The following is a 27,759-nucleotide window of genomic DNA, read 5'->3' on the forward strand; positions in this document are numbered from 1 at the left end:
GATGCTTACTGTAGCTTTTAGATAGATTCCATTAAGCTTTAAAAAAATTTGTTTTTGTAGTTGTAGATGGACAGAATGCCTTATTTGTTTATTTTTATGTGGTGCTAAGGATCAAATCCAGTGCCTTATATATGCTAGGCAAGTGCTCTGCCACTGAGCTACAGCCCCAGCCCCAGCCCCAGATTCCATTAATCTTTTATTCCTAGTTTGCTAAGATTTTTATATGTAACAAAAGGATATAGAATTTTATCATTTTTTCTGTATTCTATTGAAAATATCAAATGTTTTTTCTCCTTTAACCTGGTAACCAAGATAAATTAGGTGAATTAATTTTCTAATGTTAAATTAATCTTTGAATCTTGGGAAAGGCCCAACTTGATTATGATGTATTCCACTTTTGTGCATAACTGGGTACGGTTTTCTAGTCTACACTTGAAGATTTTTGCATTTGTGTTCATGAGTGAGTTAGAATGCTACTTTTCCTTTCTTATGTTAACTTTTTCTGGCTTTGATACAAAGAATGTCCTCAACTTATGAAATAAATAAAAATGTTTTTTTCATTCTTTAGAAGAATTTATATAAAAGTTGAATTATTCCCTTCTTGAAATTGTGAAAGAACTCACATGTAAATTTGTCTGGGTCTGAGATTTTCTTTGCGGTAAGATTTTAAATTACTAATTCAATTTCTTTAATGGTTATAATAATATTCTAAAGCATTTCCAGGAGTTGTTTACGAGATGTGAAGTGTTTCTGATAAGCTCTCTATGTTGAAGATAAATTCCTGAACAAGAATTTACCTGGTGGGCTCTGTTGGGGAGAAAAGGTGGTTCTTGGAACATTTGCACAGAGGTTTGGAAAACCCCAGTGACGTGGACACCTATCTCATCAGTTCAAGACCTTAAAAAATTCCGGAGTCCCACCTTCTTACTCAAGAAGAACCCTCTGGGGAGAGTCACTGACTACGTGACTATGTGGGCTTTTGCAGTTCCTTGACACACTATATAACCATAGAAAAAAGAATGGAATTGTGCTGTCTGACCTGGGTTTGAGTTTTGGCACTGAACTTCTGGCTGTATGAGGCTCAGACTCAATTCCTCTAAGCTTCAGTTTCCTCATCTATGAAACAGGACAATAAAGTAGCTACCTCATGAGATTCTTGTGAGGATATTCAATCACAACATGCTTGCAATGTGCTGTATGCACATACCTGGTTCATGTGAAGTGCCTGCTAAATGGTCACCATCGTTGCTATTACAAGGTGAGAGTCATACTAGGCAGATGCGCAGGGCTTAAAGGCTGGTGACAGGATGTTTTAAGTAGGGCTAGGTTTAAAAAAGGAAAGATTCTGGGGGAAGGAAAGATGGTGGAATGAGACGGACATTATTACCCTATGTACATGTATGAGTGCATGAATGGTGTGACTCTGCATCGTGTACAGCCGGAGAAATGAGAAGTTGTGATCCATTTGTGTACAATGAGTTGAAATGCATGCATCCTGTTGTCATGCATAACTTATTAGAACAACAACAACAACGACAAAAGATTCACTGCTAGGATATAAAGGTCTAACATAATAGCTCAGATTTCCTTTGACGAAGACCCAGCAATGAGTGGCTGACCTGTGCATGGGACATGTGTTTTGAAATCTGTCTTTCCTGACAGTAGATTAGGCTATTCTCATGCATCCTGAGGCTTCCTGAGACAGGCAGGGTCTGGCATTTCTCTGTAGCTGAGCTCTGCATTGGTTTCTTGGGGGAAGGCAGATAGTATACACCTCAAGCCATAAAAATAAAATCCTCTTTCCTGAGCTGGGTCCTTTGGTTGGCCACAGAATGTTTCCTGCCCTGCCTCTTCCCAGCCACTGTCTACCTCATGCTTCTCTGAGCCTATGGGCCTGCTGCTTTCAAAGCAGAATGTGGGCACCAAAGCAGTGGGTACTGTTAGTGCTTTTTGAAATGCCAGGGCACACCAAAACCTTAATTATAACCCTTGTCCTTCCAGCCCTAACAGTCTACTTGAAGAGTTACAGTTTTGCAAAAATTATAATTAAATCCTCTCATGGGGTCTCATAAAAGGCCAGAAACACTTAAACAAGCAAAGTTCCTCTTAAGTCAGTTTTGGATCCCCTCATGGCATTTAGTCACAGTAGATGCTTGTTCACCATCTATTAGGTACCAAGCACTGTGCCAGGTCTGGGGGATTTGTGACAAGACAACTGCTCTCACATACAGGGTGGACGATGTACTAACATGGTATCTGTCCTTTACCAGGGCCTTGCACCCACATTTTCCAGAGAAGAATATCCAGAGATTGGAAGTATCCAAACATGTAGAAATTTTCATGTTCTACCCATTGCTGATATAGATAAAATAACCTTTAATCTTTAGAAAGTAGTTTAAAAAATTTTTTTTATAGTGAAGAGAGTGGCAATGAGGGTCATTTCCTGAACTAAGGCAGATAGACCCAAAGGGACTCTTTTTTTAATATTTATTTTTTAGTTGTAGTTGGAGAGATACATTTTATTTATTTTTATGTGGTGCTGAGAATTGAACCCAGGGCTTTGAACGCGCTAGGTGAGCGCTGTACCACTGAGCCACAACCTCAGCCTCCCAAAAGGATTCTTGGATGGACCCAAACAACACAGCATAATTGTTAGGAACCACGGTTCTGAATTCAGATTTCTCTGGCATGAGTCTCCTCTGCTTTCCTTCATGGGCAGGTTATTTAACCAATCCATTCCTAAATTCCTTCTTCTGGTTTAGGTGAGCTTTAATAGTTTTTTTTTTTTCCCCTAAGGATTTGTCAAATTACATAAGTCTAAGGGTCTCATTTCAGGGAGATGACTGGAAAAGTAGACTGAAATCAGACAGAAAGAAAAATTAATTTGAAAAATCCCTTCTAAGGAATTTAGAGCGCCCCCCCCCCAATCATTTGACAACATCAAGTTCATCTTGGCATCTTCATAAAGTTTACTTCTGACCATGTGCTTAGTATTTCTTAATTATTGTAAAAATTTCTCAAAGGGATTATAGCAATAACAATCGATGTTTTTGAAAAGAAGAGAAAAAAGAATCACCACTCCTTACATTATGGGAGCAGTTGTAATGGGTAATTCAGTTAATTTAGTAAGAGAAGAATTTGCAACTTTAGACATCACAGAGGCTGTCTTGCTCACGGTGTCTTGAAGCTCTTCCTGTCTGATACCTTCTTGTTGGCTGGTCTGCCTTCCTCTTTGAGTTGTTTAACAGGAGACCCTTGGGAAAACACCTTGTACTGAGGCTAAGGCCTTGGTTTGTCATACAATAACTTCCTTTTCATAGAAATAAGAGAACATGGCTACAAGGTCCAAGCTTATTTTCTAGAGGCATACAGGCTCAGGAATGTACAACAAGTGGAAAGGACATGTGACATTTCCAAAGCCATCACTTAAAGCGCCTTTCTGGACAGGATGTTACTGGCTTTGTATGATCCTACAGATGTCAGGGGAAGCTCGTCCCTCACTGTCTCTAATGAGACTTAAACAGTTTTGATGGGCTGCCCCTCATATGCCCGCCATGGCTGCCTGTAGAGCCCAGCCCGTGGTGCCTGAAGGGGGCCAGTTGCCTGATAAGCAAACCCTCAGCTGTCTTCTGATTCTGAGAGAATCACACAAACTTAGAGCCCCAGGCTGTTTGGACAATGAGAGGTGTCACCTTCCAGAGTATTACATTTAATGGGAAATGAAAGGAGAGTGAACCTTTCAGATCATCTCTGCCTCCAGGTATTCTGATATTTTTTATCTCAATATGTTAAAAAGGAAAGCAAACGTGGACTTGGATGAAGAAAATGAAAGTTCTTAATTTGGCCTATCCTTAGAACAAACGTCAATTGATCGTATGTATCCCCGGCTTGTAGAATGTTGTCTAAGTATTCAACAAATGTTTGATGAATCTGCTTTCAGGAAGGTCAGTGTCTAAACCGTCTGGGACAGATGTGAAGAAATTATTTCATCCTTTTCCCAAATGCTCTGCTGGTGTTAATAATTTTATAACATTGGACGATTGGGGTGCATTGCGAGGCTTACTTTTACTTTTAGTTCTTTACTTTTCCTTATATTCTCTATCTCAGCCTTTTTATATTCCCTAACTCACTAATGATTTCCCATAAAACCTGTTGTCATTTTTTTTTTTTTGCCTCCAAAGGCAACTATGGGCCAGTTCTCAGGGATTCTGACAAGTAGACATCCTGTAAACTTTGGAGAGAAATGATTTGGGAATCTTGGTTCCTTCCATTTGACAAGCGCTTTGATGTCTGGATTATATGAGGCAAAGTAAAGATGAAAAGGGTTAGAAAAGAAAGCATAGTCCCTGATTCTACCAGGCATGTTATCGCATGGAGATAAGATGGGGAAAGCCAAAACAGATTTCCAAATCACAACCACTACTAGAGCTAATGTTTACGGAACATTTGCTAGGGGCTATGATGTTCTAAGCCTGCTATTTTCTCATATGATCTTCATAACAAACCAAAGGACTATGTACTGTTATTATCACCATGATTCCCATTTTACAGATGAAAATATCAAGACAAAAACATATCCCACTAATATGCCCAAGGCCATAGAGCCAGCTGCATGTAAGCTAAGCTGGAATTCAGAGCCAGCTCTCTCAGCCCCACATGCAGTACACAAGGCAGCATGTGCACTTTGGAGATAGGGATCAAGTGGTGTTGGCCTTCACGGCTGGAGGCTCTCAGAGGGCAAGAGTCCATGAGGGCTGGGGCCTCATGCAAGGGCCTGTCTAGCTCTCTACCTCATTTGTTGGGTGGAGCCAGAAAGGGTTTGCCCAGTTTCTGGGAACTCTGCAAAGGCATCTGAAACATTTCCCAGTCTCTCCTCTCATGGAGGTTTTATGGGTGCACGTTGATGACTTTAACAAGACATGGGCAGCAGGATGTCGGGTGGGACTTTGTCTCTGAACAGAAGCTTGGCAAAGCCTGAGGGACAGCAATGGTAGCATTTGGGTCATTTCACACAGAATGCTTAGATGTCACCACACCTAGGGTCACCCTGCCCCAGAACATGGGCCAGATAAAATGGCCACCCCTATGTAATAACCAAATTTTCTTTTAAGACTTGTGGCCAGCAGGGAACTCTGGTTCATATTCACTCTATGAAAAATTCCAAGCCTGTGGCTTTAGACTCCTAGAATGTGAGAGCTGGAAGGGACCTTAAGGGTCATCTAATTCAATCCCCTGAGCTGTGAAGAGGAGAAATGGCATGCTGAAAGGTCGCTGGTGGGGTTTGGCTGTAGATCCAGGACCAGCTCCATCACTGGGCGAGGGACTGTGCCCTAGTAGCTGGTTCGAATGGTAGGGTTTCTTGATTAGCTCTCCAAACTATGTTTCACTCATTTCCAACCAGTATTATTGAACTTTCCATTTGCCTGGCTCCATCCTCATGAAACATATATTCTAGTGAGGGATCAGGAAAAACAACAAACATGTAAAAAGCAAGAGGGAACAGAATACATAACATACATTCTATTAAGAAAACAGAATAACGGGGGTGACATGATTCCACAACCTCCTATCTGGCTAGGATGACCTTGGTTATGAACTTCATTCAAACCCAACATGTTACCCATCCCTTGTGTTCTTGTCTTTGTGGGACCCTCAACTTTTGGGGTATGTCTCATTCATCTACAGCACATGGAAGAGATGGGATTGGGGATGCAGCCACCAAAGGCATATTTTTCTATATGTGGAGGCTGCAATTTTGGGGTCATGGCTGCCTTGCCTGGCTTTAAGCCCAGAGGTGCAGGTGATTTTGTCCTTCTGACCGAGCCCAAACATTAAAGCACTAAAGCATGACACACCCTCAACAAGGAAGGGTATTGATTAAGCTCAAAATCCTCAGGGTTGGCAGGGTATGAACAAGCAAGGTGAAATGATGGAATCAGCAGAACTTGGTGCTGACACCCTTCATTCCCCGTATGTGGCATCTGTAGGGATTCTGTAGCCGGATTCACTTGGAACTCACTCATCCTATCCATCCCTCCCTCCTTCATTCACCTAAATACGTATTTCTTTATTGAATACCTCATCCTTACAAGAACTGCCTTATTCATATATATATTCTTTCCATCTTCTCTCTTTCATAAAGTCCCTCAATCACTTAAGTGTTCATTCATTCATCCAGTCTCTTGCTGAAGTTTATGGACTCAAATATATAGGTATATATACATTCACCAGATTTCACTCAATTCATCACTCACATATTTAATTAACATTTACTAAACATCTCTCCATGCCAGGCCCAGCTGGGCTTAACTCTGGAACGGTCACAGGGCACCAGTTACCATGTCCTTAACAAGTTAAGGGCACTAAGGTAGCACTTAAGCAAATCCCAAAACAAAGTGGCAAGTGACAAATGTCCACCTGCAGGCCTAGGTCAGTCATGGAGATCCAGATAGTGCCCCAAGGCATCCAGTTTTTCCTCCTTCCTGAAGGCTCCAAAGTAACCAGACACACATTTTCACAAAGCATTTTAAAGAAAGTAGGAAAGGGCAGTGTTTCAGTATAAGGGTCACCAAACTTTTCCTATAAAGAGTCAGATAATAATATTTTAGACTTTGTATACAGTCACACCATCTAACTCTGCCATTGTTTCACGATGGCAGCCACAGATGATACATAAAGAAAGAGCCTGGCTGGGTGTCAACTTTACTTTTGAACATTGAAAATGGAATTTAATATAATTTTGTCCTATCATGGAGTATTCTTCTTCTTTTTATTCCCTACCCAAAACTGTAGAAACAAATTTTAACTTGCTGACCATATAGAATAGGCTATAGGCCACATAAGCTATAGTTTTTCAATCCACTTTAGGTCAAAGAAATGGATAAAGAGTGGGTAATTTCCAGGTACCAGCTGTGGAAATAATCCTTTCTCTGGTGACTATTTTCTTTTTTGTGAGATGAGGCCCAGAGAAGGTCTATTTTCAGCCACAGGGAATGAGACTTTGGAAATAAAGGACAGGCATTCTCCAACCTCGTTAGTATCCTGCCATTGGAGACTAAGGCAGGAGAGAGATTAAACTCATGCTGTCTGTGATCTGATGTATGTTTGGTACAAATCTGTTGAGGGGTTGTCTCCTGAGTGCATCCCCAAGGCCTTGCACACAGCAAGGCCTCAGCAAATTGTAACCTAATGAATGGACTCCAGGCACATGGTAGGCCTTCCATGTTTGTGAACAGAAGCGGGAAGGTAGCAGGACTCCTCTCATCAGTGCCTACGCGGGTGGAGCCAAAGGTGACAAGGAAAGAGTGAAGTTAAGCAGCTGGAGCTGAGCCCAGTGTGTGGGGACGGTTTGTTCTAATTTCTGACCCTGCCCTGTATGTCCTCAGAGTTGCCCTATCCAGTGTTCAGCGTGAGAAAGGACCTCCCCAGCTGAAATGTCTTGGAAACAGACAAACTGGTATTCGCAATATTCTCTGCATATGTAAGCAGGTTTTAAGTTGTGCAATTTTCCATCAGCACTTGATTGTTCTGGGGTGAGAAGAGAGGGAGAAAGATGGAGAGTGCATCTCCCAAAGCTTGTACTTAAAAATATAATAAACAGATTTTTTTAAAATGAAATAAAATGGCCCATTTCCTTGGAATATTTTGCTTTCTTTTCCTCCTACGTAGAATTCCTGAGGCACTAACAAAGGATTGTGATAGGGCCCTTATCTTGCTTTTCCAGAAAACAACCAAAGATCAAGCCCCTTTTGTGCCGTCTGTAGAAACTGCTACTTTTTGAAGAAAAGTCTGATTTTCAGTTTCTATCAAGAGAAAGCATAGTAGCTTATTTGCTGAACAAAGCTGGATATACCCCAGTCCAGTGTAGCCCCCAAATAATTCCAAACAAAATTATAATAGAATCACTAAGCCTTAGATTATGGCCCTGTGTGGAGATGGCAAATACATGGCACATGTGTCCCATTTCCTGCTCCTGGCCCAGGATAGGCATTGTTAATCAATCCCATCATTCCTTTCCATTGTGCCTACTTGCTGCTTGAGAACCTCTCCTAAATCAGCACTGTGGACAGTTGAGATGCCCACTCCTGCTGCTTGGGTAGGCAAAGAGCATAGGCCTGGAAGACACTCAGACCTAGGTTCTGATCCAAACCCTGAAATGTACTTGTTGAGTAACTCTGAGCTACACACTTATCCTCATGGGTCTCAATTCCTCCATCTGAAATGGAAATGACATCTACTAACAACACTCACAGAAGCTGGGGTGTGTGCAGGACCATGGTGCTGGGTGTGTCAAAGAGCGGGTTCCTTTCTCTTTGAGCTGAGCTGGAGTGGAAGGTGGACCTGGTCTGGTAATCCACTCAGTGCTCAGGACCCTTCAACTTCTCCAGCCAATGCACAATTCCAGTGACAGGACACTGGCAAGTCCCCCTGTCCCACTTGGGAAAGTTCCAGGTTTCTCCAAAGCTCTTACACTCTCAGCATGTGTTTGAGAAATGGTTTTCCATGGCTATTCAGAAAGGGCATCTTCTCTACAGAGGCCTTGACTTAGCTGCTATTTATTTTGCATTGACTATAGCTAGACCCTGTGCTGCATCTAGCACATCAGTGAACCAGGGGCAATTTTGAGCCCAGAGTACATGTAGCCGTGTCTGGAGGCATTTTTGCCACAAATGGGTGGTGAGTTCTATAGGCATCTGGCAGGTACAGGACAGAAATGGCTGCTAAAAACCTTACAATGCACTAGGGCATCCCCCCTCAATAAAGGGGGCATGTCAACAGAGCCAAGGTTGAAAACCCCTCGGGATGTGCATATCTTATTCAATCCTAACAGGTCTGGGTGGAAGAAGCTTTTAGTTTTTCCATTTTAAGACAATGAAAGTGAACTTTTGTAAGGATAAGACATGTCATCAAGGTCACTGTACTATTAAGGCCTGTCTATGCCCCACATGTATCCCTAAACCATCTTCTCTGTCCCTAACTGTTGCTCTGTATACCATTTTCTCTTTCTCTTGCTTTCTATATTGTTTTGCTTGGGTTGCTTTCCCTTCCTGCTGAGTTCTCCGAGATATGTGACTATATCTGTTGCATGCTCTAGTGGAGGTCAAAGAACCCTTCTTCCAACTCCCAGAGCTGAAGAGTCTGTGCTAAAATGTCTCAGGTGCAGGTTGGGCCGCTCCCTCTTTCACCAGGGCAGGGTTGGGTCTCCTCAGTGTCTCACCTGCCAGAATTAATTGGGCAAAACAATGATGTAAAGTTTAGCCTCTCATTGGAGAAATGCTGAATCAAGGAAGCAAGCAAGGTTAATTACAGAACCTGCTTTAGTCACCAGAAACCAGAAAGATTTTTCCGTGAAGGACCTCAAGGAGGTTGGGCAGGTCCGAGGATGCGAGTACTGCAGGAGTCACACTGCATAGAGAATACTGGCACATCTTGGTGTGACTTCAGTACTGGGGCAAAAAGAGAGGTGCACACAGGACCCCAGCCAGTCTCCTTTTCTCACCTGACTGACTTCTATTAACCTCTAGGTCTCCACCTGAAGATCACTCCCTCCAGGCAGGCTTCCCTGACCTTTCCAGACTAGGTTGGCCCTAGAATGAATGCCAGGCTCCCTCCACTCCTCATCCTTGAACTTCACAGAACTTTGTACATTTATCATTTTTGTAGTCAAGCATTTTAATACTTTTTAAGTTTTCGTCTTCCCTGATAGGTTGTAGGTTCCTCAAGTGCAGGCAACATGTCTGTCTTGTTCCTTGTGTCCACTGTGCCCAGCACAGTGTTTGGTGCATGGTGAGCACCCAACAGTTCTTTGTTGACCAGTTCACTGACAGGATATGAGGGCTTTGTCAATCAGAACCCACTATAGGCTCTGGGCCTCACCAGGTGAGGATAGGGCTAGAGTTAAACTGGAAAGATGCACATAGAAAATGGTGAACAGGTGGCTGGCCCCGCCTCAGGCTACATCCTTGTGTCCTTTGTCCAAAGTCTTTTCTCCTGCATTAATTCTTGGCTTTCCTGATATGGGTTCACATGAGATTACAACCGAGGGTCTGAGCTAAACAAGTGAAATTGCCCCATGGGCCCACTGGATACAAAACAAAAGCCACACACCTTCCTCTCATCTGGAATTGTCACTGTTTCTGAGGAAGCAATGGGGCTTTTGGAAGCCTTTGTCTCTGCAAGGCAGGCTGCGACAGATCATCCCTCTGAAGTGTGTGTGGCTGATGAATCTCACTCTCAGCAAGGCCTGTTTGCACAGGCCAGCCCCGGGGGGCAGCAGGGATGGGGGATGGTTACAGCTTCCTGGCTTGACCCAATGATAATAACTGAGTGAACATTTATTGAGCCAATTACCACTGCTAAACCTTGGCCATTATCTCATGGACATGCATTGCCTTGTTTTATCTTCATAGCAATCTTATAAAAATTACCATCACAGGCTTCATCTTACAGACATAAAAACTGAGGATCTAAGAGATTAAATATCTCGCCTAAGGTTACTCTGTTCAGCAAGAAGCACGGAGTCCTTTCCCAGATCTCCTGACCCTGCAGCCCCACGTCCCCATCTCACCTTTTCCATTATATACTCAGTGCTGGGTCTCCCATTTACTAGACAAACATTCTACCAACTGAACTACATACATCCCCGGCCCCAAATTCCATATATTTTTGAATCATTCTTTGCCTCTGGGACACCTGACACCTGTTGGACTGAGAACACTGGTCAGAGAAAAACCAGTTCTGTCCTGTGAATGTATGCTGCAGCCGAAGAAAGAAGATATCCCAACAATGACCACCGTTAATTAAATAAAAGGAACAGCTCTTCTTCTGTTATCTATCTTCATAGTGTGCCAATAATACTCAGCCAGGTCAATTTTGTCAATCCACTTAGCAAATGGAAAAATTGGGATAGACAGAATACCTCATCCAGGGCCATGCAATTAACAGGTAGGGGTGCCAAGTTAGGATTTTCTTAGGCCTAACTGGGGCGTGTCCATCACATTCCTTTTGTGAATAATGGTCATTGCAACCTGTGATGATGTGGCTCAATGATGCAGCATCAAATTATATATTAAATGAACTCTTAGTTCTAAATTGCAATCCATTTTCTTATTTAATTATTTGGGGGAAAACCTTGCATCTATTAAGGAGTACGGTACCTCTTCCACCCAGTTTTCTTACATATAAAATGACATAAGATCACACCTCATATCTGCTAATAGTCGTGAAGAATACATTCTAGGTAATTCAGATTGGAAGGGTCCTCTAGATTTTAGAAGACATTTAATTTCATTTGCTTAAGATAGGGGGTCCCCTCAGTCACACAAATTGATGACATTATAAAAGCTCTGCTTAGAGGAAAGAAGGGGGAAATTAAGAGCAATGATATAGCTCATTAAATTATTGCTAATCCTTGCATAGACCTTGCATGGAAGGACATCCCATTTTTCAGATAAGGACACAGAGACTTAATGGTAGTAAGTACTTAGTTTAGTGTCATTTAGTTATTATTATATTAGGTGGCAAGACAAGAAGTTTTACCCAACTCAAAACCTTTTAAACCTTTTAATTTATACTTAGCTGCCTAAATCTACAGGAGAAAATGAAAACCAAATCCAAACACAACAATCATAATAGCAGCTTACCCCAGTTTCCTCCAGCATTTTCAGTATTCAGTTTCTAACAGTCTATGTGATAGGACGGATTTCTCATTTTACCTCCTCAAATCCCTTGTTGTTTTTCTCCCCTTATGTTTTGACTTATGTTCTTTTTCTCTTCTTAACACAGGAACACAACACTAGTATATAAACCCTCGCTTGGAAAACTGAAATCATTGCTCACCCGCTACATCAAACCTGAAGCCCTTTCTTCTCCAGGCTGAACAAACCCAGGCCTCTTTCTCCTGGTTTTGGCCCAAGTGTGGAAACCAGACCTCAGGAAAGGCAAGGGAGTGAACACGTGGCCCAAGAGACTGGGAAGCCAAGGCTAGCCTGAGGGCAGTGATAAGGATGTAAACAAGGAGACTGGCACAGGCAGGCAGGGGAAGATTAATCCAGCTGGCAGCGGCCAGTGGAAAGAGTGTTAGCAGTTCAGTTATGGCACACATGCCAGGCAAGAAGGTAGTGCAAAATGAGCCCTGTCTTTGAGCTCAGGGAATGTCCAAGAGCAAAACAAGGAGGGTGGGATTGAGAGAAGGAAAAGGAAGAGGAAGAGAGAGATATTAAGGACACGAGTTTTGGACTCCCCAACATATGTTGAGGACCTATGATGTGAGATCCAGTGAGATAATTTAAGGAGAGCTCCCTATGCAGCATCTTACACATAGTAAACTCTCAGAAAATAGTAGTCAATATTATAAAAGCATTGCAACTTTAAAAAAATGTTCAGGGCTGGGATTGTGGCTCAGCGGCAGAGCGCTCGCCTAGCATGGGCACAACCTGGGTTCGATTCTCAGCACCACATTAAAATAAACGCATTGTGTTATGTCCATCTACAAAAAAGATTCATTCTCTCTCTCTCTCTCTCTCCAAAAAAAAAAAAAATGTTCAGGAGAAATGTTAGATTTGGAATTGTTAGTATTTTACATCCAGAATGAAGTGATGTTCAAATCATTAGGTGAATAATGGGGAGCCTCATAATGAATGGAGGAGGTTGATAATGTCTTAATCTGAATAAATTTTAATGCAAAAAGAGAAGCAATTGGGCATTTTGTGCCTCCTGATCTGTTACAATAAGAAGTACTCAATATTTTGGGGGGGCTGGGGTTGTGGCTCAGAGGTAGAGTGCTCACTTAGCATGCATGAGGCACTGAGTTCGATCCTCAGCACCACATAAATAAAATGAAGATATTGTGTCCACCTATCACTAAAAAATAAATATTTGAAAAAAAAGAAGTACTTAGTTTTTAAGAGTGTAAAGATAACAAGATGGGGGAAATAATAGCTCTTCCAATAAATGGTGCTGGGACAACTGTGAAAGAAATAATTTGGATCCCTAATTTCACAATATATGCAAAAATGAACTCCACCTGCATCTTAAACCTAATAGCTAAAACTATAAAACTCTTAGCAGAAAAATAAGGTTAAATCTTTGTGAACTTGGATTGGGCACTAGTTTCTTAGACAGGTCAACTAAAGGACAAGCAGAAAAGAAAAGAGTAGGTTAATTAGACATCCCCATAACTAAAAATTTGTACTTTAGGAATGCCACTAACAAAGTTAAAGGCAACCCACAGAATGTAGAAAACTTCCAAGTCATATATTGGATAAGAGACTTTATCTAGAACATGTAAGCAACTCTTACAACTCAATAATAAGATGACAACCCAATTGAAAAATGAATAAAGAATATAAATAAATAGTTCTCAAAAGATCATTTGTCCAATAAACTCATGAAAAGATGTTCAATGTCATTAGCCATCAAGGAAATGCAAATTAAAACCACGAGTTGCCACTGTACACCCACCAAGATAGTTATACTCAAAAGGACAGATGATAAAACAATGGTTGGTGAAGATATAGAGAAACTGGAACCCTTACACACTGTTGGTGGGAATGTAAAATCATGCAGTATCTTTGGAAAATAGTTGACAGGTCCTCAAATAGTTAAATATTAGAGTTACTATAGGATGTAGAAATTCTACTCCCAGGTAGAATTTCTCATAGACATGTCTATACAAGCGGCGATACAACCCAAATGTCCATCGACTAGTGAATGGATTAACCAAATCTATTATATCCACACAATGGAATGCTAGTTGTTCATAAAAAGTACTAATACATGCTACAACATATATGAACATTGAAACAACCTGCTAAGAAGTCAACTACCAAAGATCAAATATTATATGCTTTCTTTTATCTTAAATGTGTAGAATAGGTAGACCTAAAGGGACAGAAAGTAAATTAATGGTTACCTAGAGCTGGGATGGAGGGAAGCAGAGGATTTGAGAAGTGATGTCTAAGAGGATGGGTTTTTCTTTTGGTGTAATGAATATGTTTAAAATTGATTATGGCAATAGGTGCTCAACCCTCTGAATATATTTAAACTATTGGATTGTACAATAAAAGACAAAACAAGATCTAATTTTGGTTTTTGAAAGTATGAGAGAATGAGGGAGGGAGGGAGGGGGGAGGAGAGAGAGAGAAAGAGATAGAGAGAGAGAGACATGTACGATCACATGAGCTTACTAATACTGAAAAGATGCAACCAAAGATATCCAGTATGTAAAAATGCAACAGGACAAATGAGTTAGTTTCATTTTGATTTTCTGATGCTGGGAATTGAACCCAGGGCCTCATGCATGCTAAGCAAGCACTCTACCAGTGAGCTACATTCCCAACCCTTTTAAATTTTATTTTGAGTCAGGGTCTTGGTAAGTTTTTTAGGCTGGCCTTGAACTTCTGATCTTCCTCTTTCAGCCTCCAGAGTAGCTGGCATTGCAGGTATGCACAACTGTGCCCAGCAATATTTTGGGTTTTTAAATTATATGTATAGCAAGGATTAAATGGTGGTGGTGAATATTAATAAACGTATAGAAATTTAAGAAACATATTGATCCAATACAAGGAGTTTACCTCATTTGGATCCCATTTGAAGAAATCAATTGTGACAACATTTACAAGATAAATATGGAAACTTGGACACTACATATTTTATGTTTTAAAGAAATTTTTGTTCATTTTTTAAATGTGTGATAATGGCATCATGATTATGTTAAAATATTTAAAAATAGACATTTACTGAAATGTTTATGGATGATATAATGTCTGGGCTTTGCTTTAAAAATAACACTATGGGACATCCAACAAATGAGGGGATATATGTGGAATAATATAGGATCAAGAGTGGAGATTGCTAAGACTGGGTAAGGAGTCATGAGGGTTAATTATGTCATTCTATCAACTTACATGTATTTAAAAACTTTTTATAAAGAGTTAAAAAATATACAGGATCAAAGAGCAGTCTAGCAATTGATGGCCAAAAATTTTTGACTTCCAGACACTTAAAAAGTAAAAACAGTATCAAAGTTCTAAGTTGCTTTGTAAGAAGCCAAACATTTTATATCCATTTTCCACCTTTTGATTTTACCAGTCTATCTGGTAGGGATTATTTCCATTTTTTGAAACTCAAGCTCAGAATTCTTACTCATTCCTTCAGAGCCCCACCATTGGGATGGGAAGAGGCGTCTGTATCCAAGGCTGGTATGGTTTCTTCTTCATAAGACTGATCTCTAGGTGGCTCATGATAGTTCTTTTCCCAGGGGGCTCTCTAGTTCTTTCTTGCTTTCAGATATCTGCCAGTGAACACTGGCTGAGGCATTAGCTGATAATTTATGAGAACAGTTTAAGGGTCTGCTCTATCCAGGGCATACATTCTTGAAAATCCAACATATTTTAAATACCTACGAGGCCCCATAGACAGCACTTTGGGGCAGATAAACATGATGTGGAACACAGAACTTTGAAGTGAGAGGTGTCCATTTAAAGCAGTCTCCCCACCTCTTTTCTGTCATAATTCTTTGAGACTACTCAGTCTTAGAGTGCTCTGAAATATTATTTGTGATGAAAATTTTGAAATAAAAGAAATTTAAATTGGGGGATATTGACATAAGAATATAAGATTAATTTAGCTCTGTAAATTACCATAGAGGGAAGATTACCTAAAAATCTTAAATATAAATTTTTACTGAAAGGGTGTCTAAAGGGGAAAATTATCTTAATTATAAGTAAAAACCATCTCTCATGGCAGCCCTGAACCAACAAGTTGTGATGGGAGACCCCTAGGGAAGTTGGGGACTAAGGAACACCCCTAGAGAGGACCAGTCCAGACTTGGAATAGTTAAAACTCCTAGAAACTACTTTATTCAGACTATTCTAAATACGGAGTTAAAAGGAGAATTAGTTCTGTTGACCTCAGAATTCCCTATGGTGCATGACAGCTCATCTTCCCAGGAGCCCAGGGAAGATGCTTGAACCCGTCTTTGTCATCCCAACATGGGATGGAAGAGGGTGGGGAGGGATTTGCATTCCTTATACAGCATTTCCTTTCTCTCTTACCTCTTGTTTTGGGGGTAATCAGAAACAAGAGGCATTTGAGAAACTCCACAGCACTTAAGTGAATAAATTAGCACCCTTGCCATTAAGAATTTTTCAATCTAGTGAGCATGGTGATAAGATATGCATGTGGTACAAAGAAGGTGATGCTATATGTTCTGTCATATATTGATTATGACAGAAGCATAGACACTGTGCTATGAACACAGAGGAGAGACATTAATTCTGCCAGGGAGGTGTAACCAGTGGAGCTTCCTTGAAGAAATGGTATGCATTCAGAGCTTAGTGTATGGATATAATTGCAACAAGTGAATGCGTGAAAAATAAATTTCAGGGGAATTTGCATTTATTTATTCAACAAACATTTGTTCGTTGCTCAGAGTAATGAGAGCATTGTGTCGGGCACAAGGGCAAAAAGCAACTAGGTGGCCTAGAATAAACTGTGCTTAGAAATGTTAGCAACATTTGTGTGTGTGTGTGTGTGTGTGTGTGTGTGTGTGTGTGTGTAGCTGAGGATGCTGGAAGGTGGACTGTAGCCATACTGTTATTGATATGCCATATCAATAACTCATTTAAGGGAGAGAACATAGGTCTGCCCTCAAAACCTGACTCTAGCTTTGAGGCTTTGGGCAAGTTACTTAACCTTCCTATCTCAAAGTTTTCCCATTTGGTGAAATGGACCTACCAATATCTACCATGAGGAGATGTGAGGATGATCATAATGTTTGTAAACCATCTTTTAGGTGCCACTCAATAAACAGCAGGTATTACTGCTTGTGTGGGTTATTGGGAACCATTGGTGGTTTGGGGAAGAAAAGTGGCTGAAAGGATTTGGGTTTTCAAGAAGTCATTATGGAGGCCATGAAAATCAGAGGAGGGTAGGAGGGTTTGGGTGGGCTGAGGTGCAGTGGTTGACCATGGTTCTGCGAGAACAGTAGGAGGCTAGAGCAATTGTCTAGGCAAGAGATGAGGACTAAAACTAAGGCAAGTGGAGTGAAATGGACAGAAGCTATAGCTATTTAGGTGGCAAAGTGAGCTTGCTGACTAGCTGGATGTGGGAGGTGAGGGAGAGACAGCCTCCTGATTGTGTAGCTGTTCCACTACCCTGGATCTGTGATGTAGGAGGAGGGAGGTGGAAGGCGAGAGCTGAGAGTCTGGTAGTAGAGCAGGAAGGGGGAAGGGAGGGGAAGGTATGCTGAGGAGCAGGATCCCTTTGGAAGCTCACAGTTACTGGAAACAAGAATGCCTCATTATTCTGTGAGCATGGGAGATGGGTTAAGAGGCTCCACGTCTTGAACCAAGCCAATTTTAGAATGACTGGGAAGGTGTTGGGGGAATCTCATACTTGTGACTTCCCCTAAAGGGGCCTTGCATTGCTGAAGGACTTCTTTTCTAACTCATATGTTGTGCAGTTTACTTTCTTTCTCTTTCTAAGGCAACCTTCTCAGTGTGGACCTGCAGTGAACCTCCAGGACTCTCCCAAAGGCCAACTACATTGGTGCCAATCCACCTCCTTAACCTCCTCCACCCCAGTTTTCCATGGAGCCTAAGCAGCCTTTTCAGTCCTCACCCTGAATTTTTCTCCACTGCAGTTGTTCTCAGTCCATAGTGGCAGTTCATCTTTGATATTATTTCCCAATGTTCTACCCAGAAGCGTCAAGTGGTTTCCTCCAGGTAGGAAGACATTAAGACAACGGGAAAACAAAATTCCTTGGTCTGGCTTATTTTTATGAGAATATAACATTCCCAATTCTTTGGTGTTAAAGACTATTTTTTCAGATGGGGTCTTAGGATATAACCCAGGCTGGTCTCAAACTCCTGGATTCAAGTGTTTCTCCAACTGTAGCCTCCTGACTAGCAGGGACTACAGGTGTGCACCACCACACTCGGCATGTTTAAGGCTTGAGGACAATCTTAGATTTATTTCTGCCACAGGAGGGAAGCCAGGCTATTTAACTGGTATGATTTCAGAAAAATGGCTTCTTACTCTCTAATCTCCCTGGCTTATGCTTTACGACTTTCTAAAAGAAATTTTCTGGACATTTTGCTACATGATCAAAGAAGGGACTAACAGTCAAATATTCATCTTAGGGATCATGAGACTAAATTTAACAGACTGTGCTCCTCTCTCTTCCGTAGCACCGCATGTGCTCTAGTTTTACGTGTATTTATTTGAGATCAGTGTTTTCTTTTCTTTTCCTTTTTTTGGTACCAGGGATTAAACCCAGGGGCACCTAACCACTGAGACATATCCCCATCCCCTTTTAAAATTTTTAAATTTTTTTATTGTGAGACAGGGGACAGGGTCTCTCTAAGTTGCTCAGAGCCTGGCTAAGTTGCTGCAGCTGGCTTTGAACTTGCAATTCTCTTGCCTCAGCCTCCTGAGATGCTGGGATCACAGGCATGTGCCACCGGGATCAGTGTTTTCTAATATTCATTGCATCCCAACTTGTACCTTGATTAACTTACTATTCTCCCGATTAAGAAAAAAGTCCTTACAATTTAAACAAAGTATTTAAAAATCTTTATACATTTCTGTGAACAAAAAACTGATCTCACTTTTAAGATACCAGTTATCACCAAACAACATAGTAAGAACAATATTATTTGACTTAGAAATGGGAAATAGCTTGCCCCAAACTCTGGATCTGATGCCTCTCTTCTCTCTTTTCCTTAGAGAGGTGTCAAAGACCTTCATCCTTAGGTTCTTAGTGTCTGAGTCTCTGCACCTCCTGAGTCTTTGTGGCTACCACCAGGCTCCTCCTTTTACTTTAGGAACCCATAACTCCACTACAGTTAGCCATTTATTTTTTATATCCCTGCTAGCAACAGCTTCTTCTTAGTGCCGTTGCCACCACACACAATGAAGGCTTGGAGAGAGCTGGTAGCTCATTAAGGAACAAAGTGATGACCCTCTTCAGGTGCCAAAGACAGGACAAATTCTTTACTGAATGGCATGCTGGGAAGAGAAAGCTGGAAAGTCATGAAGTCAAAAAGAGTCAAACAAGACAATAAAGAAGAGTAGGCTGCAGACTTCTAGGATAAACTGCAGAGGCCTAAGGATGTTTCCTGATGTGGTTCTTGGTTGACAGCATAGAGTAGTGCCAAGAACTTATGTTCTAGATTCAGATGGTTCTAAGGTCAATCCAGACTCGTTACTAATTACATGAATTTGCCTAAATTATTTCTCTCTGGGGGTCTTAAATTCCTTGCTGATAAGCAATTTAATATATTCTTACCAATTACCACACACCACACTTTATGGATAGAGAACAGGACAAAAGAAGACTTTGCTATCAGAGGATGTCAATCAGCTATCTATCATCTATCCATCTATCCATCTTATATTGACTTCAGTAAAGTTTGAGATTATTATTAATGTTTTGTTATTTTGGTAGTAGAATCCCTAGTCTGCACTATGAGTATTATTAGCAGAATGTAAACACTTAATGGATTATGTTTTTTGTTTTTGTGGTATTGGGGATTGAACCAGGGGTGCTCTACCACTAAGCTATATCCCTAGACCTTTTTATTATTATTTAAAAAAATTTTGATACAGGGTCTTGCCAAGTTGCCAAATCTAGCCCCAAACTTATGATCCTCCTGCCTCAGCCTCCCAAGTAGCTGGGATTACAGGTGTGCACACCATACCTATCTTAATGGATATTTATCAATTGAAAGAATCCCACGGATCAGTAATCTTTCTATAGGAAATTAATTATTTCTCCAGTCTTCCCTAAGTTTGTCACCACCTGCCCAGATGTTTAAATCAAAAGTCTTGATTATTTACTTTATTGAGCACTTATTAGGGTCCAAGAACTGTGTGGGGTGTTAGTATGGGGAAAGCAAGGGGAATGTCATAAATTAGACCCAACCACAGCTCTCTTGAGGATGTTAGAGAAAAAGGAAGCAGGGGAACTGGTTTTTTTTTTCCATTTGTTTAACATTTCTCTTATCTTTAGCTTCTTTTTGGCATTTTGATAACACCTGGACAAACATATGTAAATATTTATAATCCATACCATCTGAATTGAGAAAAGGCCATCAGTACCACACAGAGGTTCCCTGGGAATGGGATATGTGAAAGCCCATACTTTGTAATTCTCACTGTTTGTGAAAACTAGAAAGGAATAATACTTGTTTTGAATGCTACTGGGATTCTCCCACTCTGGTTCAGCCTCTCTGTAGATAAAGTAAATGTCCAGGAATATCTTCCCCTAGTTAGAATGGCCATTACTAAGAATACAAATAATGATAATTGCTGGTGAGGATGTGGGGGAAAAGGTATACTAATAAATTTTGGTGGGATTGTAAATTAATACAATCACTTTGGAAAGAAGGTTGGAGATTCCTCAAGGTTGTAGGAATGGTACCACAACATGACCTTGATATCTCACTCCTTGTTGTTTATCCAAAAGACCTAAAATCAGCATGCTATAAAGATATGTGCATACCAATGTTTATAGCAGCACATAATAGCCAAGTCATAGAACCAGCCCAAGTGTCCATCAGTTGATGAATGGATAAAGAAAATGCTGTATATATAACCAGAACAGAGTTCTACTCAGCCATAAAGAAGATGAAATTGTTCCATTTGCTGGCAAATGGATAGAACTGGAGAATATCATGCTAAGTAAAATAAGCCAGACTAAGTAAGTCAAGGGTGGAATGTTTTCTCTCATATTCAGAAGCTAGAGAGAAAAAAGGAATTAAAAAAAAAAGGCAATCTTGTTAAAATAGAAAAGAGATCAATAAAGTAGAAGTGGAGGACTAAGAAGGAGGGAGGGAAAGGAGAAGAACTAAGGGAGGAAGTTGACCAAATTATGCTATGTGCATGTATGAATATGCATTCTAATTCATTATACATAACTATAATGTACCAACTAAAAAAATAAATGGAAAGAAGACCAATAGAGTAGAAGAAGGGGACCAAGGTGAGGAAGGAGGGGAGGGAAATACTGGGGATTGAAATGGAGAAAAAATGTTATATGCAGCCATGAATATGTCAAAATGAGCCCCACCAGGTATAACTATAAAGCACTAACATAAAAAAAGATTCAAAATTATAAAAAGAATTTAAAAGGCACAGGGAAAATGACTCTTGCCTACATCTTTTTCAGCCAACTCACAGCTGAGTGAGCTAACTTATTTCTATCGAGTGTGGGCTGTACTTTATATATCTATGTCTCTATATAAAGAATGGTTTCAAAATATTCTGTGACTCTTTGGCTTAATTATGAGTCATTAGGCCCTTATTTGAGAGAGAGAGGGAGAGAGAGAGGTGGAAGAAGAACTTTGAGCACAAAGCATGTATGTACTAGCAAAACAGTGTTTGGAATGCATGTGTAAGAAGTTCTTAAAGACTTTTGATGCAAAGAGGATGTACACGGAGGAGAACATGTGGATGCACATGTGTGTAGCACAGGTGGTGGGGAGAATCCCACAAGCAGCCAGCCTCTTAGCAACCCAGACAGTGGTAGAAGATACAGAGTGGTGTAGGACGTGATTGTTTTCCTCTCAGACCAGCACACAGGTCTTTGAGGAGCCCTTGACTTTCTTCTTCCTCCTTGTCTTGTTAAAAAAGGATTAGAGTCCAATTAAGCCATCTAATCCCAAGGTAGAAATTCATGTTTAAAAACAAGATTTACAGCTTCTTAAAAAAATATATCAGAGCAAGTTGTGGTTTGTCCTTTCAAGTTGCCACCTGTGTGGCTCCAAAGAGTGTTTTCGGCTGAACACCCATCATGCAGTTCTTCTTAATTACTTTGCTTCATACCTCTGCTCCTTCATCTTTTAAAGTGCCCTTCAACCTAAATAGCCACATTCTGTTAGAAGTACTTCAGCTTCTGGATTGCCACAATGCACCTTGACTTATCTCTCTTCAGTGGGCTACTTAGTGACCAGGATTAAACAATAGAAATAGTATTAGGAGCTCATGCTTACTGGGAGCTTGGTATGTGCCAGGAATCACTGTGCCAAGTACTTTACATGCATTATTTCATTAGGTGCGCCTTATGAAATCACCCAAGCTGGCTTCATGTGTATGTGACCCATGTAGACATTCAGGGCTATCACTTGTGATCTGCTCTTGCCATCTTGAAATTGTTAATAAATTTTGAGCAAGGGACTTGAATTTTCATTTGGGATTGGGTCCCACAAACTTATGTGGTCAGTCCTGAGAACACTCAGTCATGTGTAGATATTTGCATTTTTTCTTTGTGATTCCTAATATTTTGCTCGAGGATGGGACAGTGAGTCTGACATAAGACAAAATCATCTCCGGAAAATGGGAGCCATCATCTCCTTGGGGAGAAGTTCTCAAAGGGACAGGAGTCATGGGATCGCACTTAGCATGGGATAGAAAAGTAGTTTAAGCTCTCTGTGCCTCAGTTTCCTCGTCTTTAAAATGGGGATAATAATACTACTACTTAAATCACAGGCTATTCAAGGATGAAATGAGATCACATACACAGTTCCGATATGTAATACTTATTACGTTAGTTTATATTCATGGGTTATGGATGCTTTGCAAGGACTAAGCATCAAATATCACTTGTGACCTAGGGTGGATCCCTTGTCTACCTCCAAGTTTCCCTTCTTCCCAGGAATCTCTTCCTACCTGTGCTGCAGAGCTGGGAGGGAAGTCCACCTTCTCCATGTGCTGGGTGATCACAGAGGGGTTGCTGGAGCTGATCAGCACTGGAGTGCTGATCTCCACCATATGGCGCCCTGAAGGAGAATGGACCATCCGGTTGAGGGTGTTCAGGGCTGTTGTGATGGAAAACTGTCCTGGTGCCTTCCTCCTGGATCCTGGGACCCTGCGGAGGGTGGGCGTGTTGGTCGCTTTGCCTCTGGAAGATGAGTTCACCAGGGACAGGTTTTTTGTGCGGGATGATGGGCGCCCTTTGTTCTTCTCTAGAAGTTGTCTTGCGGTGAAGTTTGGCTGAAAAGACAGAAGTTCCCGTGAGAAATTAAGTTTTCTGATCTCTGTGGTAGTGAAGTCCCATCTAAGCTAGTCTGATGCCTGGCTAGGTGCCACCTTGGTCACTGGTTCAGAGGGCCGTTCCTTCACAGCTCTCACCTTTTATCAATGTGCTATTATCTCACAGCTCTCCTGCAAAGTAGGTATTTTTACTGTGGTCCAAAGGTTTAAAAGTGACCCGCGATACTCTTTCCCCATCTGGAGTACTCTTCCTTTACCCATTTCTCCCAGTTGCATTCAGCCTTTTTTACCTCCTGGATTCTGCCTGCCTTAGTCATCTCCGAATCCCACCCCCAGGCCCCCAGGGTGGGCTGCTCAGCCTTCTCAGGGCTCCAGCAGCCACTGTGCTTCCCATCAGGGAGTTTTTCATTCCATACTGAAATTGTTGACTTGCCTTTCTCCACTGGCCTGTGAGCCTTTCCAGGACAAGGACCTTATATATATTATTCTGTCCTGTATCCCAGAATGACTATATAGTGAGTATTTGTGGGTGAGTGAAGTTGCTCAAACTCATACATTTAACAAATGTTTGAACCAGAAGGCAAATGATTTTGAGATCCTGATTTCTATGCTGATTGTCTTTTACGACTTCCTTGAAATACTCTCATCTCTTCACTTTCTCTCTTGTTCTATACCTTGCAGTCAGCAGTGTGCTGGTGACTCACCTCACATAAAAAAAAAAAAAAAAAAAAAAGGAAAAGCCATGATCTCTTTACCAACCTGCCAGTTGACTAACAAAATTCCTGAAAATGTAATAACCTACTTTGTTTGTTTTGATTGTTTGTTTTTTTTGCTCTAGTACCAGCCAGTTCCAGCACACCACTGAATTACCCTCTGCCTTCTCTACCCTATTGGTCAATTCTCACAAATATCTTTTGAGTACTCAACTCACTGAGAACGCTTGTGGGTTTATTTCCTTGGGAAATGTGAAACAGGTTGACAAGACAAGGTTCATATTTATTAACTGAAATTTTAGGATAATTACTTAAATCCCCTTTATTATAATTGCCAGCAGTTGTTTTCTAAATCCACATGTATCATTCTAATTTAGAAACTCAACTACAGGGGTAAGATGAAAATTTTCCACTTAAGAAGTTTTTAAAAGACAATTCGTAGAGGATTAAATAGCTTGGAGGGAAAAATTTAAAGAGAGACATAATTTTCACCTTGAGAAGCTTGACTACTGTGAAAAACTCAAGTAGGGGGGAGATGATGTCCACTTTAAAGATAAGAAAGCTGAGGTCTAGAGAGAGTGACATCCATGACACAGCCAGCATGTAGACGACTAAACAAGACAAGAGCAGATTTGAGGGAAGTGTCTGTGGTAGGCTGGGAAGTCAAAGGAGACTCTCTGGGAAGGTGACTTTAAAGCTGAGATAACATGATGTGAAAATGGGGGTAAGAACATTCCAGGTGGAAGTATTATAAGCTAGTGGGAAAGTTCTCTAAAGAGGGAAGGAGCTTGGCCTGTTTGAGGAAAAGACGAGAAAGAGACAGAAGGATGGAATGGAGTAGCTGAGGAGGCGGTAAAGAGTGGGTCATAGAGGGAGGCGGGGGGCCAGATCACTGAGCGCCTCTGAGGCTCCAATTTTATGTTAAGTGTAATAGGAAGCCTTTGGCAGGATTTATATAGAGAAGCGACATGATCTGATTTATGTTTTCAGAAGCTCATGTTACAGTTTGGCATTTTCTTATAGTTAAACACATACTTAGCATGTGACCCAGCAATGTCACTCTTAAGTAATCACTCAAGAGAAATAAAAACTTATGCTCAGTCAAAATCTGTATGGAAATATTTATAGCAACTTTTTTTTTTTTTTGAGATGGGTTCTCCTTATATAGCCCAGGCTGGCCTCTAACTTACCATCCTCTTTTCTCAAGCATGCAGGATTAAGCAGCTTTAATCATAACTGTCAACATGGGAAACAACCCCAGGGTCTTTTAACAATTGATATAAACCAGCACTGATACATCCATACAATGGAATATTACTCGGCAAAAAAGCATGAATTATTGATATGTGAAACCACATATGAATCTCAAATGCTTTATGCAGTGATGGAAGCCAGACTCAAAAAGTTATATTCCTTATGATTCATTTTATATGACATTATGGAAAAAGAAAAATATAGGAACAGAAAACAGATTAGAGGTTGCCAGGTGTTGAAAGCCGGGCAAGGAATTTCAGCATGAGGGGTTCTTGGGGGAAGTGTTGGAACTATTCTGTACCTTGATTTGTGATATGGTTATGCAAGTATATGCATTTATCAAAACTTATAGAATTGGACACCAAGAAGAGAGAGCAAACTTTATGTAAATAAAATAAACAAAAAGTTCATTATGGTTATTATTAAGAAGTTCCAGAACAGAAGTAAAAAAACAAATTCAAAGTTACTGAAATTATTCAGGCAGGCTCTGATGGCAGCCTGGACTAGGGACAATGCCTTATCCCCAGAGCACCTGTCCCTCCATGCTTCACCCAGTAAAAGGTCAATGAATACTCTTTGAATTAAATAAGTAATGTTCTTTGCAGCCATCCACAACTATAATTAGTCATTTTTTTTTCTGCTTTGACCTCATTGCTCTGCCCCCAGGTGAGTACCACCATTGGCTTTTCTATCACAATATTGACAAAGAGTCCCAGGAGTCTCTGCATCAGCCCTTTCCTTTGCCTGTGTGATTAATAGCTCAGCTGGGGAAGGGTTGCAGGTCTCTTAGATTTGCACCCACTCATTTGAAACAATATCCTTGAGGTTCACTGAGCTGAGCAAGGTTCGCATAACCCAGGCAGGCCCCGTTGGAGAAGTCCTGACAAGAATGGCATAAGCTCAGTGTTTGCTTTACCACCTTTTATGCAGGTGCAATTCAATAAATCAAATGACACACTAACAGGAAAAATCCTGTTGATGTCAAAAAAATGCATCACCCACATAAGAAAGCCTTTCTTTCTTCCGATTGCTTTGCAAAACCCTGGTAATTCAGAGCTTATTTAAAGAGTTCTCAGCAAGTGCTAGTCTTAATGAAATTACTGGAGTCAAAATTGAAGTACTGCTTTAAAAAGCTCCATTTAGATTTCAAGTAATTTTTGAAAAGCAGGTTCCCAGATTAGAGCAACCACTTGATTATCTTTTCCCATCCTAGCAATTAGGAGAACAAATGAAGCAATGGCTAGTTTGATGATAATTTGGAGGGTTCTTGTAATCACTAATTTTAGAGGTAAAGTGGTAGGGAGAGTACCCAATGAATAATCATTAAATGTAAAAGTTTTGGGAAAAGGGGGTTTCAGAAATGGGTAATAAAATCAGTGGTGCCTTCCCACTATGAATGCAAGAGATCATGCAAGAATTTCCACACTTTGTACATGTCCAGCTGGGTACTAATCACAGCTGATCTCTGTCTATGGAGAGTTAACCATTGTCTCCCAGTCATCATTATTGTTTCTATTCAGCAAAGGTTACTTGACCCAGCAAATGGCTCCACCACTGACTTAGGCACACAAATCAGAAAGCGAGGTACCTCTTGACCACTTCCTCTCTCCTGTCCTCCACTTCTTTGATCCCCATATCTCTAGAGTTCAGTCTGCTAAGAGGCCCTTGAATGTGTTCACTTGTTTCTCTCCACTAGTCTAAGCCACAATCATCTGCTAACTGAGCCATGCAATAGCCTCCTAAAGGGTTTCTTTGTTTTATTTCTCCCTCCTTTTCAAAATATTCTTCTCACTGCAGTCAGAACAGCCATTAAGAAACAAGTGATTTCTGAGGAAATCACTGCCTCACTTAAAACCTTTCAAGGCTTTTTTGACCTCTGGGTCAAATCCAAACTTCTTATGATATGGCACAGAGGATATTCACCCAAGTATTCCATGTGTTCCCCCATACTTCTCACCTATTTTGCAGTCGAGTGGACCTACATGACTAGTTCAGGGCAATGGGCTATGTATGGGAGTAGGAAGTGTCACTTCTGAGCTGAGGCATTTAATTGCTGGTACACAACTCACTCTTTTCTTCCTGTGGAAATGAGGAAATCCACATGTTCCAGATAGTACAGTTATAAGATGACCTAGCCTTATTAGTCTGGGTTCCTGAGTGACTATGTGAGCAGAAATTCTCACCATCCTTTGATAAACATCATAGGTGAGAAATAACATTTTCTTTGTTAAGTTGGAGACTTCAGTGCTATTTATTACAGCAGCATCACCTAGACCCTTCTGACTATATAACATGGTTTACAAAGCCATCAGTGACCTGCCTCCCATTTACTTCTATGGCTTCAATTTTTGTTATTCTGTCACTCTCTCTAAGTTCCAGCTCTGACATTCTTTTGGTCCCTTAGACACACTACATTTCATTGTGTTATGGGACTCTTGCATAAGATATCTCCATTTCCCCCAGTGTTCTTCCCTCTATACTTAACTTATGTAATTCCAATCATCTGTCAGATCTTGGCTTGTTATCCCCTAGCCAAGGTAAGTTAGAGCAACCACTTGATTATCTTCCCACCCCAGAAGATAACCCATCATATTTCCTCCTGCTTCACCCTTCACATCATTAGCACACTTGTAGTTACCTGAACATCCAACTCTGTAATCTCCAAATGTAGGGACCCATATCTATCTGTGTCTTTGGAACTTAGCACAGGACCTGACATAGCAGGCTCCCACTGAAAAATTAGTTGAATGATTGAATGTTTTTAGGACAGGGTCATACTGGATGGTTTGTCCTCTAA

General features: G+C 40.8%; 1 protein-coding gene across 1 annotated transcript in view; it reads right to left on the reverse strand.

The window, feature by feature from the left end:
- Positions 1-27,759, reverse strand: part of Sh3rf2 (SH3 domain containing ring finger 2) — a 125,088-nt gene that overhangs the window by 41,170 nt on the left and 56,159 nt on the right. Inside the window, exon 4 of the mRNA XM_027927917.2 lies at positions 22,672-22,995. Coding sequence (XP_027783718.2) covers positions 22,672-22,995 — 324 coding nt within the window. The remainder of the gene's footprint in view (positions 1-22,671; positions 22,996-27,759) is intronic.

The sequence above is a fragment of the Marmota flaviventris genome, chromosome 5, assembly GCF_047511675.1.
Source record: "Marmota flaviventris isolate mMarFla1 chromosome 5, mMarFla1.hap1, whole genome shotgun sequence".
In the NCBI taxonomy this organism is placed as follows: Eukaryota; Metazoa; Chordata; class Mammalia; order Rodentia; family Sciuridae; genus Marmota; species Marmota flaviventris.